The sequence below is a fragment of the Pholis gunnellus genome (assembly GCF_910591455.1).
Source record: "Pholis gunnellus genome assembly, chromosome: 1".
Taxonomy (NCBI): Eukaryota; Metazoa; Chordata; class Actinopteri; order Perciformes; family Pholidae; genus Pholis; species Pholis gunnellus.
This window is the reverse complement of record NC_136528.1, coordinates 22,884,571-22,900,378: the sequence shown is the minus strand read 5'-3', so window position 1 is coordinate 22,900,378 and position 15,808 is coordinate 22,884,571. Positions and strand designations below refer to the sequence as shown.

The 15,808-nt window shown below is 40.4% G+C and overlaps 1 protein-coding gene across 1 annotated transcript; it reads right to left on the bottom strand.

The window, feature by feature from the left end:
- Positions 1–3,755: 3,755 nt before the first annotated feature.
- slc17a6b (solute carrier family 17 member 6b) lies at positions 3,756–14,966 on the bottom strand (the record flags this gene model as incomplete). The annotated part of the gene is made up of 12 exons (XM_079157255.1): positions 3,756–4,097; positions 5,017–5,144; positions 6,105–6,215; positions 6,561–6,693; positions 7,552–7,701; positions 7,897–8,039; positions 8,471–8,557; positions 8,677–8,764; positions 10,173–10,287; positions 11,987–12,105; positions 13,058–13,313; positions 14,893–14,966. The coding sequence occupies 12 exons, from the start codon at positions 14,964–14,966 to the stop codon at positions 3,756–3,758; spliced, it is 1,746 nt and encodes a 581-aa protein (XP_079013381.1).
- Positions 14,967–15,808: the final 842 nt, after the last annotated feature.

Sequence of the window (15,808 nt, the reverse complement as noted above, 5' to 3'; positions counted from 1 at the left end):
CCATGTGGCCTTAGTGGAGCAGCTACACGACTGAAAACACGACTGTCAGGGTTTCACCCACCGAAGATCATTCCTTCAACATCGGTATATTAATGTTACTGTGTCTTGCAGTGAGTAAGAAAAAAATGTTTATGGTATGTTGTGAATGTCTGTCTTGTTACAGTATATAAAATTGTCACAATGTCTGCCTCAGTTGTGTTTATTCTTGCCCATTCTGCCTCTCCGTCCCTGCTTTCAGCCACATTTCCACATTCTCAGGTCCGCTTCATTGCATATTAATCTGCTTGTCCACGAGATCAGGCTTTTCCACCCTCCCCAGTCACCTGACCACATCCAGTCACTTCCTCCCGTAGTAATCCCCGCCCACCTGCTCACCTGCTCCCCATTTACCGCGTTAGTCTGGCAGTATATATACCGGCCCTTTTTTTGCCTAGTTTGTGTCCACTCTCGTTTTTCCCAGCCTTTGTTTCCACCTGATCCACAATCTGACCTGTCTCACTGAAACCTCACAGAGCCTTTCCTCAACATTAAATCCCTTATATATAAACAGATTACATCCACTGTGGTTTTGAACACTGTTTGACTGGTGGGGCTCTGTAGATGTTGAGATATCCTCATGAAAGACACTGAACTTCCTCCTTCTTCTTCTTCTGGGGAAGTCCATAAACCAACAGAGATGACTGCGTTAGTTTGACTGTAGACTAATTCATGTTCGGCCAAGTATCTCAATATCTGCTGTAAAGAGAGACAGCTTTCAGGTTTTCATTTTACCACAATGATGGCAGTTGGATCCCCCGTTCCTAGTCTTTGCATGACCAAGTGTCCTTGAGCGAGACACTGACCCCAGGTAGCTCCCGCAGCGGTTCAGTCCCACTGCTCCTACTGCATTGGATGGCTTAAATGCAAAGGTCAAATGCCAGTCATGTGTCGTTTAAATATTATCAGCATCCATAAATATTGATTATGTCTTTTTCCGTTATTGTGCATTGGTTGTTGCAATTTTAACAACTTGAGTTATGAGCAACATGTGAATACGTAATGGAAAGTGTAGCAATGGTCAAGCTAAGAAATAGCATAATTGCCTTTTATATGTTCTTCAACACCGTCTGACTTTTTTTCATTACTTATTCTCCCTTGTTGCCAACACAAATACTCCGGACACACACAGTTTTGTTTTGTTTGTTTTTTATCAAAAATGATATAGAGTATTTCAGTTCGACACCAACAAACCTCTCAATTTACACAGCAACAGAAGGCATAGAATCACACTGTAACTTCAGAGGCACAGAAAAGGGAAACTTTTAACTACTTCAGGTTGCACATTTGTCATTTTTGAAAATGTACAATCGCCTGTTTAGATTTCATCCATAATGTCGATGAATTTTGTGACAATGAAATCAGCTGGAGAGAGGAGGTGCACATGGTTAAGTTGGGCAACGAGGGTCCAGCCACTGGATGAAGAACATTAATCAAACTAAAAAGTGAGGAGAGAGAGGGGTAGGGGCGTAGGGGGGGGGGGGGGGGGGGGGGGGGACCACAGCACACACCAAAACAAAAACAGAAACATGAAGAAGAAGAGCGTCCGCCTCTCAGACGGAGCTCTTTTTATCATTCTCATCTGGTGAGCAGCCCTGTCACAAACTCTTCTTTGTTGTAAAAGACGTTTGTGTTGGACTCTATAACTATATTTTTCATACATATATTTCTGTTTTTTTCTGTTTATTTATTTATTTTCTACATTTGTTATCACAAAAAAACACGACTCTTTAACAAATGCATAAAAAACGGTTACATAATGACTGTTCATGACGTTTTGACCAGAACTGTTACTATGGATTTATTGCTTTGTACACTGAGTAATGTTTTGGTGCCACCTGCACGCTGTGGGTCCAAATGCCGGAACGTCGCTGCTGATGGTCTGTACTCCCTTAAAAAATATTTGACTTCCAGCTAAAACCCAGCTCTGCTCTTCACCTTTGGTTGATCGTGCAAAGAAATTGAAGCATCAGTAACAGTTTCTGAGACAAATACAAATAAGTTTGAAAGAAAAGGAAACATAAAAAAGGACACACCACAAATTGCACTTTGTTCCATGCATAAATACACATCCACACACATCTATATTGTGAAGTGCTGACTTAGGGTCTCCACAGACAAATGAAACAAAAGTTTCCCCCATCAGACTTTTTCAGTGTAAGTGCAGAATGAGGACAAAACACATTCTGGAGTGTGTTTTGCTCTTCAGGAGCCTAAAACACTTTTCATTACCAGACTCCCATAAGACACATCATTATTACATTATTCATCTCACACCTATTCTGTTATAGAAATCTTCTGTTTTGGTGAAGTTTATGCAAAGTATACATGTATGTAAACATTGAAATACTTGTTTAGGAATGTTTACTTCTATAATGTCATTTGACATTTCAAACTCGTCTCCCTTTAGCTTTAAAGTGAAATGAAAACATATTTTCTTCTCACTTTGAAGGATGTGATCCTACATGAACATTCAGTCTTTTTGCTTAAGTTAGGACAGTTTTAATTATTTCACATCATAGATTCATTTTGATTGTTGCTTTTTACTTATAATATTTGATGGCATGGATAAATACTTGGTTTTAACATTAAAATGACTCTTTTATCCATTTGATCATATAAATATATTCCATATAATTTTAATTATTCATTTTTGTCTTCTTCTCATTAAACATTATTAGGTTTGCTGCTCTAATAAAGTAAGACTCTCATACTGATATTGATTCATCTGTACTTTCCTAAACTCTTTGCATTGCACAAACCCTTCATACGGTTGCATATGACTGTTAATCTATAAATGTAATCTATTAATTTCTATACATCTTTACTCTGTAGTTATCTCTGTTATACAGTATATGTTTTAGTTAAGACAAATCGTTCAACAATGCATCGGTGCAACTAGACTTTTAACAGTTATGGTAAGTATAGTAATGACAATGGCTTTACTCCTGCACTACACTGCTGAGATGTGACGGATTAAAATTGCTAAAATCAAAATGCTCATCTGCAGAGATGATTCATCACATGTAGCAAACATTAGACAGACGTTTTTTTTTTTTTAACCTTATATGAAAGTGCAACCAAACGGTCATCACAAGTCATTATGCCACTCAAATCTCTACACAAGCTCACTTACATGTTAAGGACTTTTACACACAGAAGCCGGTGATAAGAAAACAAAAATCATCATTTAGTGCCCAAAAAAGACACACTACTACTCTGAGTGCAGAGAGATACAATACAATCTATATCAACAGAGGGTCTAGTTTCTGTTCACCACGCTGTGGAGTGACATATCTACACACTGTAATGGCTGGCTTGTAGGACATTGTACTGTCACAGTTAAGTTGATAAATAAGGAGTCGGCACTCTGATGGGCAGCTCCTATTTAACTCTACTGGCTTCAGTGTGGTCAGGAGGCCTCGGCTGATGTTCACATTTACACACAATTGCACTCCGAATGAATATATCTATTATCAATATGCATAATAATACATTTACAGACTGCCAATTTGATATGTGATACACATCTATTGATCCAATATCTTTGAATTTTGTACACACTTTAGCAATTTTTAAATTAAGTTGATATATTTGGGGGATTTTGGGGGATTTTTTAACGTGTGCAATCGATACAACAACGGATTTTTTTTTGGACTAAACTGATGCACACTCAGGAAAATAAGTCTACTCATGTGTCGGTGAATGTGTGTTTGGGTCTAGGAGTAGCCCTCATCCTGCCTGTATCCGTAGCCTCCCGCCTGCGCTTCTTCCTGGACATACTCCTCTGTCTTCTCCCAGCCTGAGGCCCAGCCTCCGTTCACCTGCGTGGTTGCACCGTACGATTTAGCCGGACCCCCTAAGGCCCCGTAACTTTGAGTGATGTCGCCCGTCTCTTCTGCCAGCTCGTCCTCGTCTATGAAGCCACACTTCTCCTCGCTGGTCAGTTCTGGGTCGGCCCACGGCTGTTTTTCTCCCGATGCAAAGATCCCATAGAAGATCACACCCCCATAATGCACCATGGAGGCGATCAGGAACACAGACTGCCACTCCTCTCGAGTCTGAAGAGGGAAGCAAACCCCAAAACATTTTTTATGTACATCCTATTGTGAAAATAACTAAAGCCAACAATGAAAAGATCTCACTTACAAGTATTGTCTGTGTGTGCAAGAGACATTGTTGTCTGATATTAAAAACACATTGTTCCTTACCACCAACATGGTACACACCACCCTGCTGCTGCAAGTTCTCATTAGCTCTCAAATGTGTGTTAATTTGCAGCTGAAATAGTCCTCAACAAATGTACAATTTAATTATTTTTGAGAAATGTGTGTTTTCTGAATCTGTAATATTTCCATTTAATAAGCTGGTGCAGTCATGAATAAAACATCGAGTCTTGGGTTTCTATACATGTCCCCATGTGACCATCATGTAATGTACATAAACCTACTTTCATATATTTACTGTCCAGGTACCACTAATCAAGGATTATTAGAGGAGCGGGGCTCTCACTCAAGTAACACATCTGTCCTATTAATTGAATCATAATGTTTTCTGTGTACTATCAGTATACCATGTCACAAAATCATTACGTCTGCATTTGATAGCAATGATGTCTTATCTTATGAAGACATGTTTTAAATAGAGTCTCTACAGTATTAATTTCATTACAACTGTGTTTTACTATACCGGCATTCATATTCTGTTTATACTTCAGCCAGCTTTTATGGAAGCTTCACAGGAAGAGTTATACTTGTATATACTACATTGATAAACATTTAGACGCGCTTACAGCTGCATTATAGTTTGTTACAGACAATTCATTAATTACTGTATTTACTGAAACACTAAATAGGGGGACTTTAAGTGTTGCTGACTTACCTACAGTAGGTCTTTAAGACCGTTGACTTATTGCACACATATAATGAGTGGATCTTTATTAGTGCCATTTTTGGTGACTATAAATGGAGAAGCTCTTACCTTGTTCTTTGTCATAGTACCAACAATTATTGGGCACACCATCCCAGACAGGGTACCCACACCATTAGAGATTCCCATTAGGATACTGGCGTAGCGCGGTGCGATGTCCAGGTGATTGACATTAAACCCTGATGCAGCAAAAAAAAAGCAACACATTACATTTTAATATTGTTGGTATATTTTACCTTTTTTCAATTATGACAAGGCCAGACAACCAGATTAAAATACCAAATTTAGGCAAACCACTGTGACAGTACGTATCAAAACAGAAGCTGGACACAGTTTTAGATGAAAGTAGCCCAAATGGTGACCATCTTCTTGCAGAAATAGGCAGTAACTCGCCACACATTCTCCTCCTCCCCCACAGTGACTGGCTGAATGAGTAAGTGTCCTCGCGATCTGCCTCACACTGCCTGCCTGGCAAATCCCCCGAGACAGCTAGCACTGAATTATTAAACACTCCAGGAGAGAGCTCGAGAACAACTGGCAAGAAACTGATTTTGCACACAGTCACAGACCTGCGCATCAACATGAAAAGATCTGTTGAATGAGTGGTTGAAGAATACTGAAATAATGTCTGTAATCTGATGACTTGGGGAAGTCTGTAGCTACACAGCTTGTATTGATGAAGCTCAGTGCTGGTGTTGTTGGTGTGTTTAAAAGAGAACACTCAATTCTACTGCATTTTCAACATCATATTGTCAAATCACAGCAAACATACCGATGCTTGGGATGGTAACACAATTGTTTTGTATTTCAAATACATTTCAACAATGTTTGTTTTACTCTTTTATAATCCCTACACTCATACTTCAGCTGCATGTGAAAGAGTCTGGAAAGGACCAACTATCTTACCGTCGAAGTAACTCTAATTTAGGTATAATGTTCCGCACTTCTACATGCTCTCAGTTGGCTAACCCTAACCTCTTCAAATGTGACTTCCAGCCTCATTGACCCTTCTTTTGTGAAAGCTACACACATTAGACCCAGTAAAACACCACACACTTTTTATATGTAGTATGTCATACACTAAATTCTACCTAAATTACATTCTGATTGTGCAGAAAGTATGTTTTACTTGTACTAACCTGATATAGCAAATCCACTGAAGCCAACTGCCAGTACCAGGAAGGAGATGGCCATCCCTTTGCTGTGGGAATATCCCACCACCAGCAGCAATGTAGCCTCCATGCCAAATCCTAACAGAGATAGACAGCAGGTCACACACACACACACACACACACGCACGCACACACACACAGAAACACACAAAGCCCACGGGCTGTTGGGCATGGTGGTGCCAATTGAATTAATCATGATACATGGTCTGCACTCAATTACCCAAGCGACAGATATAAAAATCAATGCACAGTCACAATCAGCGAGTATTGAACAAAAAAAATATATAAACACAACCATCTCTCTGGCAGTGAAGAGCAACAAAAATAAGAGCAGTATGGATCTAACACCGTTAAGTAACACCCTGTATCTGAGCAGAGAGAGGTGTGGAAAATGATATTTCATCCTCAGTTCAGACTTCTCACCTCCACAGTTCATGATTTTCCTGACAGTGGTAGTCGTTAGGATGTTCCTGCTGCGTAGGTAGTCGGCCAGCTGGCCGCCGATGGGCACGATGATGGTCATCACCAAATGTGGCAGTGCGGACAGCATGCCGACCTACAACCACAAGCAGAAAATCAACCAATACAGGCAGCATGATACATTCATGATGCCTTTTTGAAGGAATACAACATAGTTCAGCTTCAACAGGGACATTCACCACACATGTCCACCACACATGACAGACAGAATATGGTCCCAAATAATTATGGCTCATGAGCTTTTTTTAAATAAAAAAACAAAACATTGTTTTTTTACTTCTGTAAATCGTGGCAAATAGCGTCGTGGGATTGTTGCCATGGACACTACTTTTTTGTTTCATTGTCTGAATTTTGAGGGCACTATAGTGAATACATTTCACATTAGTGAGATTACAGGTTGTTAATGACTTAATTAACTATAACTAGAGATGTTTTCCCCCAAACTTTAACTTTGATGGTTGCTTTTTTATCATAAATATTTATTGTTATGATGTGAAATTAAGTTTTTAGGGGTTTTAAGAGATCATGTAACCTGATGTTACATTGATTGTTTGTTTCAATATGAATCACTTGTTCTATGGCTACTTATTTATTTATGCTATTGCAGGTGGCCCGTATCGTTTTACCTGTAAAAATCAGCAGCGTCAAATGATTTGTGATAGCAGTTACTTACTATCTTGTTATCCTTTATGAACCACAACTGCCTTGTTATGTAATGTGTCAGTTCATGACATAGGACCACAGGCCACCAGTAGCTGACATTGATTTTGATAATGAATCATTCCAAGAGCAAAGTGTCACATGCTCAGCTCTAAAAAGTTTGGCACTAGTGTTGAGGGATTATTTCCAGTGCATTTGAATCTATAATTTATCGATCACTCAATACATGATCCACGTTTGTCACCATGTCCACTGACTTGTATTGTAAGCTGACCTTGCTTATCTCAAAGCCAAAGACTTCCTCAAAGTATGCAGGCTGGCTGATCAGCAGCAGGTAAAACGTCCAGCTCCTGCAGAAGTTGGCCACAATGATTGCATAGACGGGCATAGAGGTGAAGAACTTCTTCCAGGGGGTCTTGAATTTCTGAAATAGATTATCAAAAAAGGATTGAATTTTACATAAATGCGTTTGATAGCGTCTCCCTGACAAAAAGACAAAAGGTGATGAAAATGGCTGATGGAATTTAAGTATAGTACTTCCAGTACCCTGTACAACAAAAAGGGTTGAGAACAAAGAGGGCTGGGTGGATTAAATGATATTCATTGTCCAGATTGTTACCTCGCCAGCACCCGATAGGTTGACGCTCTCTCCAATGCTCTCCTCTATGTAGCAGCGTTCCTCATGAGTGATGGTAGGATGTTCAGCAGGGCTCTCATAAGACACAAGGACCCAGAACACATACCAAAAGATGCCGAAGCATCCTGCACATGACAGATAGAAAACGTGTCAGAACTTTAGATCATTACAGACAAAGTACTGCAGCCAATTTTGACCTCAGCTGTAGGTACACACACAGAGTAGTTGGCAGTCTGATCTTTCCAGAACGCCTGAGAGAATAAAACCCAGACACGAGAGCTCACTGTATCCAGTCCAGTGAGAAACATGGAGGGGGGGGGTTATATATTGACACACCAAAACATTGGGGGGAGGAAATCAATACGCAGTCTGCCTGGCTAAATCCATTTGACTTTCACTGAGTGTCAAACTCTCAAGGTTTTAACCAGCCTCTGACAACACACGCCTTTATACACATATTTATATTTACTTTATTGTATTAATGAATGAATTTGACATCTCATATTTACTCGTGCAACGATACACACATATCACATGCATCATCGATCCATCTTACCATAGACATAGAACACAGAGGACCAGCCTGAATACTGAACCAGGATCCCAGCCAGAGGCATCGCTATCACAGCACCAGCATAAGAGCCTGACAGACGGCGAGACAAGGGAGTCAAGTCAGACTTCTTCACCACTACGGTAATAACACATCATTTCTTCACCTAATTTATTAATGCCAATAGGAGAAACTGAGAAATTAGTGTTTACCACAGAATGAGAGGGTGGCCAGTCGACTCCTCTCCAGCGGAGGAGCCCACTTACTCCAGATGCCATGACATGCCGGGTAGGTCACTCCCTAAACACACCACACAGAGACAGTCTGTGTTCATTCATGGTAGGAAACAGAAGAATGGAACTCCAGCTGTTCTTCAGCTTATCATGTCAGCACTTCTGATACACACAGTTTATTTTGGAAATGTATGTATTTAATGAGAGTGGTCAATGCGTCATGTCGGCCATTTTTGGCATTTGGTTAAAATAAATATACGGGTTTGTACAATAAACAAATAACAGGAAGCATTCATGTTTGATTGAAGTGGTTTCAAAAGCCTTATATAAATAGAAACACAACCATTTTACCCATCATGTTCAAACATTATCAAGAAATTGTTATGCTTCACAGAAATTGTATTTCTGGATTATTTGAGTTTAGGAATTACTAGCAGTCTAAGAGGCAAAATCCTTTTACATATGAACATGAATCAACAGATTCTGATATAATAACTAATACTAATTAACATTTTCACCCTTGTAATTAACATGAACAAATTGCTACAGCGGACCTGATGAGCTGTTCATGGAGCGAAGCAGCCCTGCAGCTATTAAATGTTCATCAGACGCTAATCTGAACAAACTGAGCTGACGTGAAATGCAATCTGCACTTTCTTAGGAGAGCAGTGCAGTGCGCTACTATTACATTTGTTTTTATTTATTCTCCACAAAACTGTTCAAACCTATAGCCTTCAATAAAGATGTGCTGTAACATGCTTTATGATGCTAGGCTACTGGTGAGATAATTATCCACCATTAAGCATTTGATATCTGTCTAAAAACATTGAAATGATATTAAAAACTCTCATCCAGACATTCCACTGCCCTAAAATATGATCCCATTTCTACAAATGATGACCCCCAACAACATAATTTTTACATTATGTCTGTCATATTTGTGTAACAATTTCAGTATCAGCTTTCTGTGTTTTGCTCTATAACCGATACATTTTATCAACACCAACTACACAGCAGGCAGATATCTGGGTGTCATATTTCACTATACGAGGACCGATGTATTTTTGCCTATCAGCCTTTTCATTTGCATCTCCCAGGACTGCTGTTGTGTTTCCCCGATACAAAGTGTGACAGCAAAACAGGAAGCTGGACTATCCCACAAACACTCGGTATGTAGAGGACTGGATCAATACAGCTCTCACATTTCCTCTGGTTGAATATCCAGTGTTACAGTCTTTCCTTTGCTTTCTCATGGAGTAACATTTGCAGGAAGCCCTTTGTGTACGTGTATTATTGCAAATCCTCAGCTATTGATTAACAGAAACTCCATCACACATGTGTAACCTTTATGTTCTATTATTAGTGAGAATGTTTTCAAGGCTGATTTTTACTTGTGAATCCATTCACGATTTGTATTAAAGGGCAGACATATTAAAAATGTTGTAATACACCTTTAGATGTTAACAAGGTCTTACCTCCACCAGCCCTTGTAATATCCTGACAAAGATGACACACCCATAGTGGACTCGGGCAGCCGAGGGAATGAACATGTTGAGGGTCGAGGTTAGCACAATGGCTGCACCAAATACCCTGAAAATTATAAGATGTATTTTAAATGTAGCATTTCATATGTATCATAATGATTTCAACTGAACTGAATGAATGGCATTGCCATGTTAGCTCTGTGGTGACAAGGAGCAAAGCATTGAAATATCACATGATGAAATATGCCTTTATGTTTTTAAGGAAGCTATTAGCACATTATTCATAATGAATAGCCATGGCAAATGATCAACTAATATATTCTACATGAAAGGTCATTAAAAGTCTCTTTGTCTTCCAGTCATTGTGGAGACAGAAATATCTGTCGCATGTAAAAACCTCTCTAGAGTAAAGCCTAATCATTTATTACGAATCGATGTTCGTTTGTTGTGTCCTCGGTTCGGATTGGCACGCGCTCCTCTGACATCAGAAAAATAAATATTTCAAGGAGCAACGCCCCGTTAACAGTCGCGTAACAGATGCGCACGTGTCGCCTAGCAACCGTGTTCTATTCGGTAGGCCTACGGTTTAAAGAAAAGTGTTTTTCATAAAGAATCGCATTTGATTTTAATTTTACATTGACATAGATGCAAACAGAAGATTTACTGATCACTGATTATTTTATTTTTTTTACAACATTTGCGTATAATGACTCTCTTAATTTTCTGAGAAGATGAGGCTGTCTGTGGTTATTATAAAAGCAGGGAGGGCCAGGCCATCAATAAACACAGAGCTATTTCTCATTTCTGTCACGTTTTACCGCCCCTCTCACCTGCACGCGGGGGGCAAGTCCTAATCCGGTTGAGACTACTGTTGGGCACGAGACCAATTGATTCGATCACATCCTCGTGTCAATCAACAGGACAAGGAACCGACTACCAGGGTGCAGGGAAATACAAATGTAATACAAAAACGAGCGATAGGCCACATTAATATGAAGTTATAGCAGGTAGATTTGTAAGACATACTGGCCCCTTTTTCAGAATTAGTGTCTGTCAATATTAGGCTATTGTTTGCCTTTTAATGTATAGACCCAAACGTTCATAAATATAGCGTGCTCAAGATTTAGGCATCTAAGCAGAACCATTTTGCCTTCATGATGGTTTTACCAAATGGTATAGATTGTGCATATCAACATTCAATTGCTAAAAACGTGCATCTTCGTATTAATATTGTAGCATATAGTGTTTGTAATAAATATGATGACGCATCGGCAGTGCTCATGTGAATTAAGGGCCTTGGGCGACAAGACAGGGTCTGGTCTCCATTCCCTGAGAGAGCGACGGATTAGACCCGGCTCCCCCCAGGGAGCTCATTAACAGGTGGCAGAAAGCCCTGACACCGGGAGCTGCAGGCCTGCCAGCCCGGTGCCTCCCTGCAGCTCCGCATCACTTCAGAGCAGCTGACTGTCTGGCTGCTGCCTTTATGTGGTGAGACTCCGCCTGTAGCTGTGAATTCTTTAACCAATTCATAATTCAGGCAAGACGCCATTTTTTCCCCGTGTCTGGCCTTGGCTGTCTTTTTTTATTATCTGAATTTATTCCAGTCCATGTGTTCATTTTCGTTCCCTCCTTATTTTAGAAATAACAGACAATACAAAAAATGAGAGTGAGACGAAGAGAGAGTCCGACCAACTGTTCAGTCATTTTGATTAATTGGCAAGAAATGGTAATAAAAAAATATATAATCTGAAAAATGACTGTCACTGTGTTGTATTATTGGTATATCCCCAGGAGGACTGCCCTACCTGTTTGCTGCTAGCCTGGAGCATATGTATCCTCCCGGGATTTGTGTAACGATGTAGCCCCAGAAGAATGATCCGTGAATCAGTCCCACCGTCTCTGGATCCCAGTTGAACTTGGCTTTCTGGGAGATAATATGGAAAAACAAAACCAGTGGAAAAAACAACAACAATGACGTTGCATTTTGTTGAATGACCTCTGTTGAAAATGTTTAGTCTCGAAACAAACGAAACACGTTTATTCTCTGAATGGATTGATCTCAAGCCAGGCCTGTTCATTAAAGACCTGCACCGGGTTATTTCAATCAGATTAAATTGACCTGTGCACCAAAACCATGCATGCGTCCTGCACTGTGAAAGAAAACAATTGACAATCTGCGCGGAACTAAAGAGTTGTGTGTGAGATGTAGACAATTCGGTTATTATTTGGCCTAAAAGCCAAAAATACAAAATATTATTCTAAATATCTATAGACTTTGTGTATTCTGTTATTGAGACATATTGTTGTAGATGTATAGCTTATGTGTCTTTTTACTCATTTGCCTTTTATGCAAATAAATGCTGTCGAGAAACTGTGAGTTTAGAATAATGTCAACTGATGTTCCATGATTTCCATACATAGGCCTACAGACTACTTTTAAAATAGTCTTGATACTTTAAAAATTGCATCACATAGTCTGTTTCCCAATATGTATTATGCATACTGTAGGCCTATGTCATATGCTATAAACGCTAGTTGACATTATAAAACACGGGCAGCATCTTTATGGCGAATTAACGATTGGGGCATGCATTCAAATATCTCAAGCCTTTAAAAGGTTTTCTATACCGACAAATACCCACTTAAATTGTGTACAAACTCATCAGCCAATGAATATTGGGGGCTATTTAAGTGATTTTATTGCTGAATAGTCCTATAGGCCCTACATATAGCGTAGCTATATCATGTGTGGAGGAATTCATTTTCCTTTTCCTGTCCTTTATTTTCTTGATTAAATACAAGTCAAGTGTCTTGTGTCTCGAGGCATGCGGTCTACGTTGCCTGTGAGTCAGGAGCGCTCGCTGCCGTTGCCACACCTCTTTGATGATGATTTTGCCGTTCTCGTGGACGGTGCTGTTGTTGACCATGCCCACTATGGCCACGCCCAGGTTACACCGGATACCGAAGGAGATGCAGAAGCCCAGGCCGCTCATGATGGCGATGATGTAGCGGCGGGGCAGACCGAAGCAGCTGCAGTCGCACAGCGGGGGTTTCTTCTCCACGGCCTCCCGGGGCCGCCCATCCTCTGTCAGCTCGATCACCTCCCCGGTTTTCTGTTTCCTCTCGATCACCCTGCAACAGCCAGGTGAGGACAGTTATCAGTGTCCCCTGATCGTACGAGATGATGCACCCCCTACAAAAATCTATCCTGTAATGGGAAATAATTCTGAGGAGGCCCGTTTCTATTTCCACTTGTGAGAATACTTGATAATAGTATATAGTTGGATGGTTTGTGTGCCTATCTGAGAGTTTTTTTTTTGTCATGTCAGGGAAGAAAATTCAGGGGGCAGTTCTTCCTGCATCAACCTGACAAAAGCAGCTGTACGGATGGAGAGGAATCCATAGTGTAGTTCATTCTGTCACACTTTAAGGAGCGTCAAATCTGTGAGCTTCAAGTCAGAGGACAAAGATACGAACAACGAATTAAAATCAAAACATGTCTTCTGTATTTGCACATAGGAAAATATAACGAATGGAAAAAAGAGACTTGGCCCGCAGAGCTGAGACCAGGCGAACATGTCCCTGACTGTACCGCATTGCAGCAGCCCGCTCACTTTCACACTCATTAGCATTCACGGGACCGAGCAGCAGCTCCAGCCTCCAGACACACACGTCTGTGGGCATTCCTCAAAGTCCTTCTTTTTTTTTCTCTCCGTGAAAGTCACATTTATCGGCCACACGTATTTTGTCCAAAAATCAGGACCCAAAAATGATAAAAGCCCAAACATTTAAATGCGTGTGTCTGCAAAAGGATAAAATGCAACAGAAGTAAGCTAATTAATGAAAAGGAATCGAATGAAATGCAAATCGTTGTAGGCTGCGACTTGCAGTGAAATCAAAGGCCTTGGAAAAACATAGAGGAACTGAGCTTTTCTGAAAGGTCATTGAAACCATAATTCTGCAGCACATCAATTTATTTGCATGCAATTTTACTGTATTTCTAACTTAGATTGTAAAGAATGAAGATAAAAGAATACGCCAGCTATGCAGAAACGAGCAAGATGTCTTAAACAAACCCCATTTATCCAGTCGGTTGAAATGGCCAAAGTGTTTCTTTGTTATTATTATTTGAAACACATGCTGCAGGTTTATCATTATGCATGCGTCACTGGTTTTAAAAGATGATAAGAAATGCAATAGAAATTATGAATGAATCCCTCAAAATTCGCGCGTCGCCTGCACTTCGTGTTTAACATGTCTGTCCGCTAATGAGATACACGTACAGGCCCCTGCATCAGGACGAACTGACTGCGTGCACGCTCTCATTCAGTGGCATCTAAGTACACCCAAACCCCCTGCCATCAGCGCACACAGACACACACACACGCACACACACACGCACACACACACACACACACACACACACACACACACACACACACACACACACACACACACACACACATACACACACACACACACACACACACACACACACAAACACACATTTGATTGCATAATTTTCCTCTCACTTCTAGAGGCGTGACTAGAGATCTCTGCAAGTTGTAAAACAATTGTGGGTGACCTGCACACCTACACACCACCCTGACTCGTGTCTGGAGAAAAACAAGCATGCAAATAATCACATTTTAACTCGAGGAAATTGGCGCGCGCCAATCCAGATGAAAAAAAAAACAAAGCCTGTCCTTACCTGTACATTTGACCCAGGGTCTTCCCCGCAAATTCCTTCACCCCCGCCGCCGCTCTCGTCTTCACTGACTCCATATCCAGTTTCTATGTATAGGCCTATTTCTCACTATTATTTTACTGCTTAATCGTCATGTTACGGCGCAGGATGGCCGACTGCTGCGGCTACAAGGAAAACAACAAACGAAGTTGTGATAAATCTGAGTCCAGGGAGGCGACTATCCAAAAGACGAGTCTAATTTTCACAATGAAAGCGCGAAAGCGAGTAAAGAGGAGGAATCAAACGACCTGTGCGCCTTCTTCCACCACCATACCACCTCCTGTCTCGCGTACAGTAGTCGCGCCAAGTGCCATCACGACGGAAAACGAAAAGGAGTGAAATTGTTAGCCAGCGTCGTGGATCTGTTATGGATTTGTCCGGAACAAAAAAAAAAAAGAGAGAGAGAGAGAAAGAGAGAGAATTAACGGAAAAATAAAAGATCTCAAAGTTTAAAAAGCAGAAGTGGGTGTTTGGAGTAGCTTCAATAAATCAAAGAGGGAGTGAGACTGTATCGTGTCTCCTGTGGAGCGCGCAGGTTCATCTGACGTCGTGTTCAGCACCGAGGTCAGCGACAGCAGCTCCGCGTACAACATCTGGCCAGTTGCTCAGTACAAATTAAGGCCAGAATCAAGATATACCATCCTAATGCATATACATTTATATGTATGAGTCTGTTTTATATCAGTCATTTCATAAAACAACGGAGGGGAAGAGGAGAAAATGTTTCCATAGTTCAATCGCTCGCTTCATGTCGCAGCATAAATTATGTGACATGTAATAGGCTACAACTTTAGATATTGAGATTATATATCTTTATTTTGTGTTTTTATGCTTAAATGTATATATATATATATATATATATATATATATATATATATAT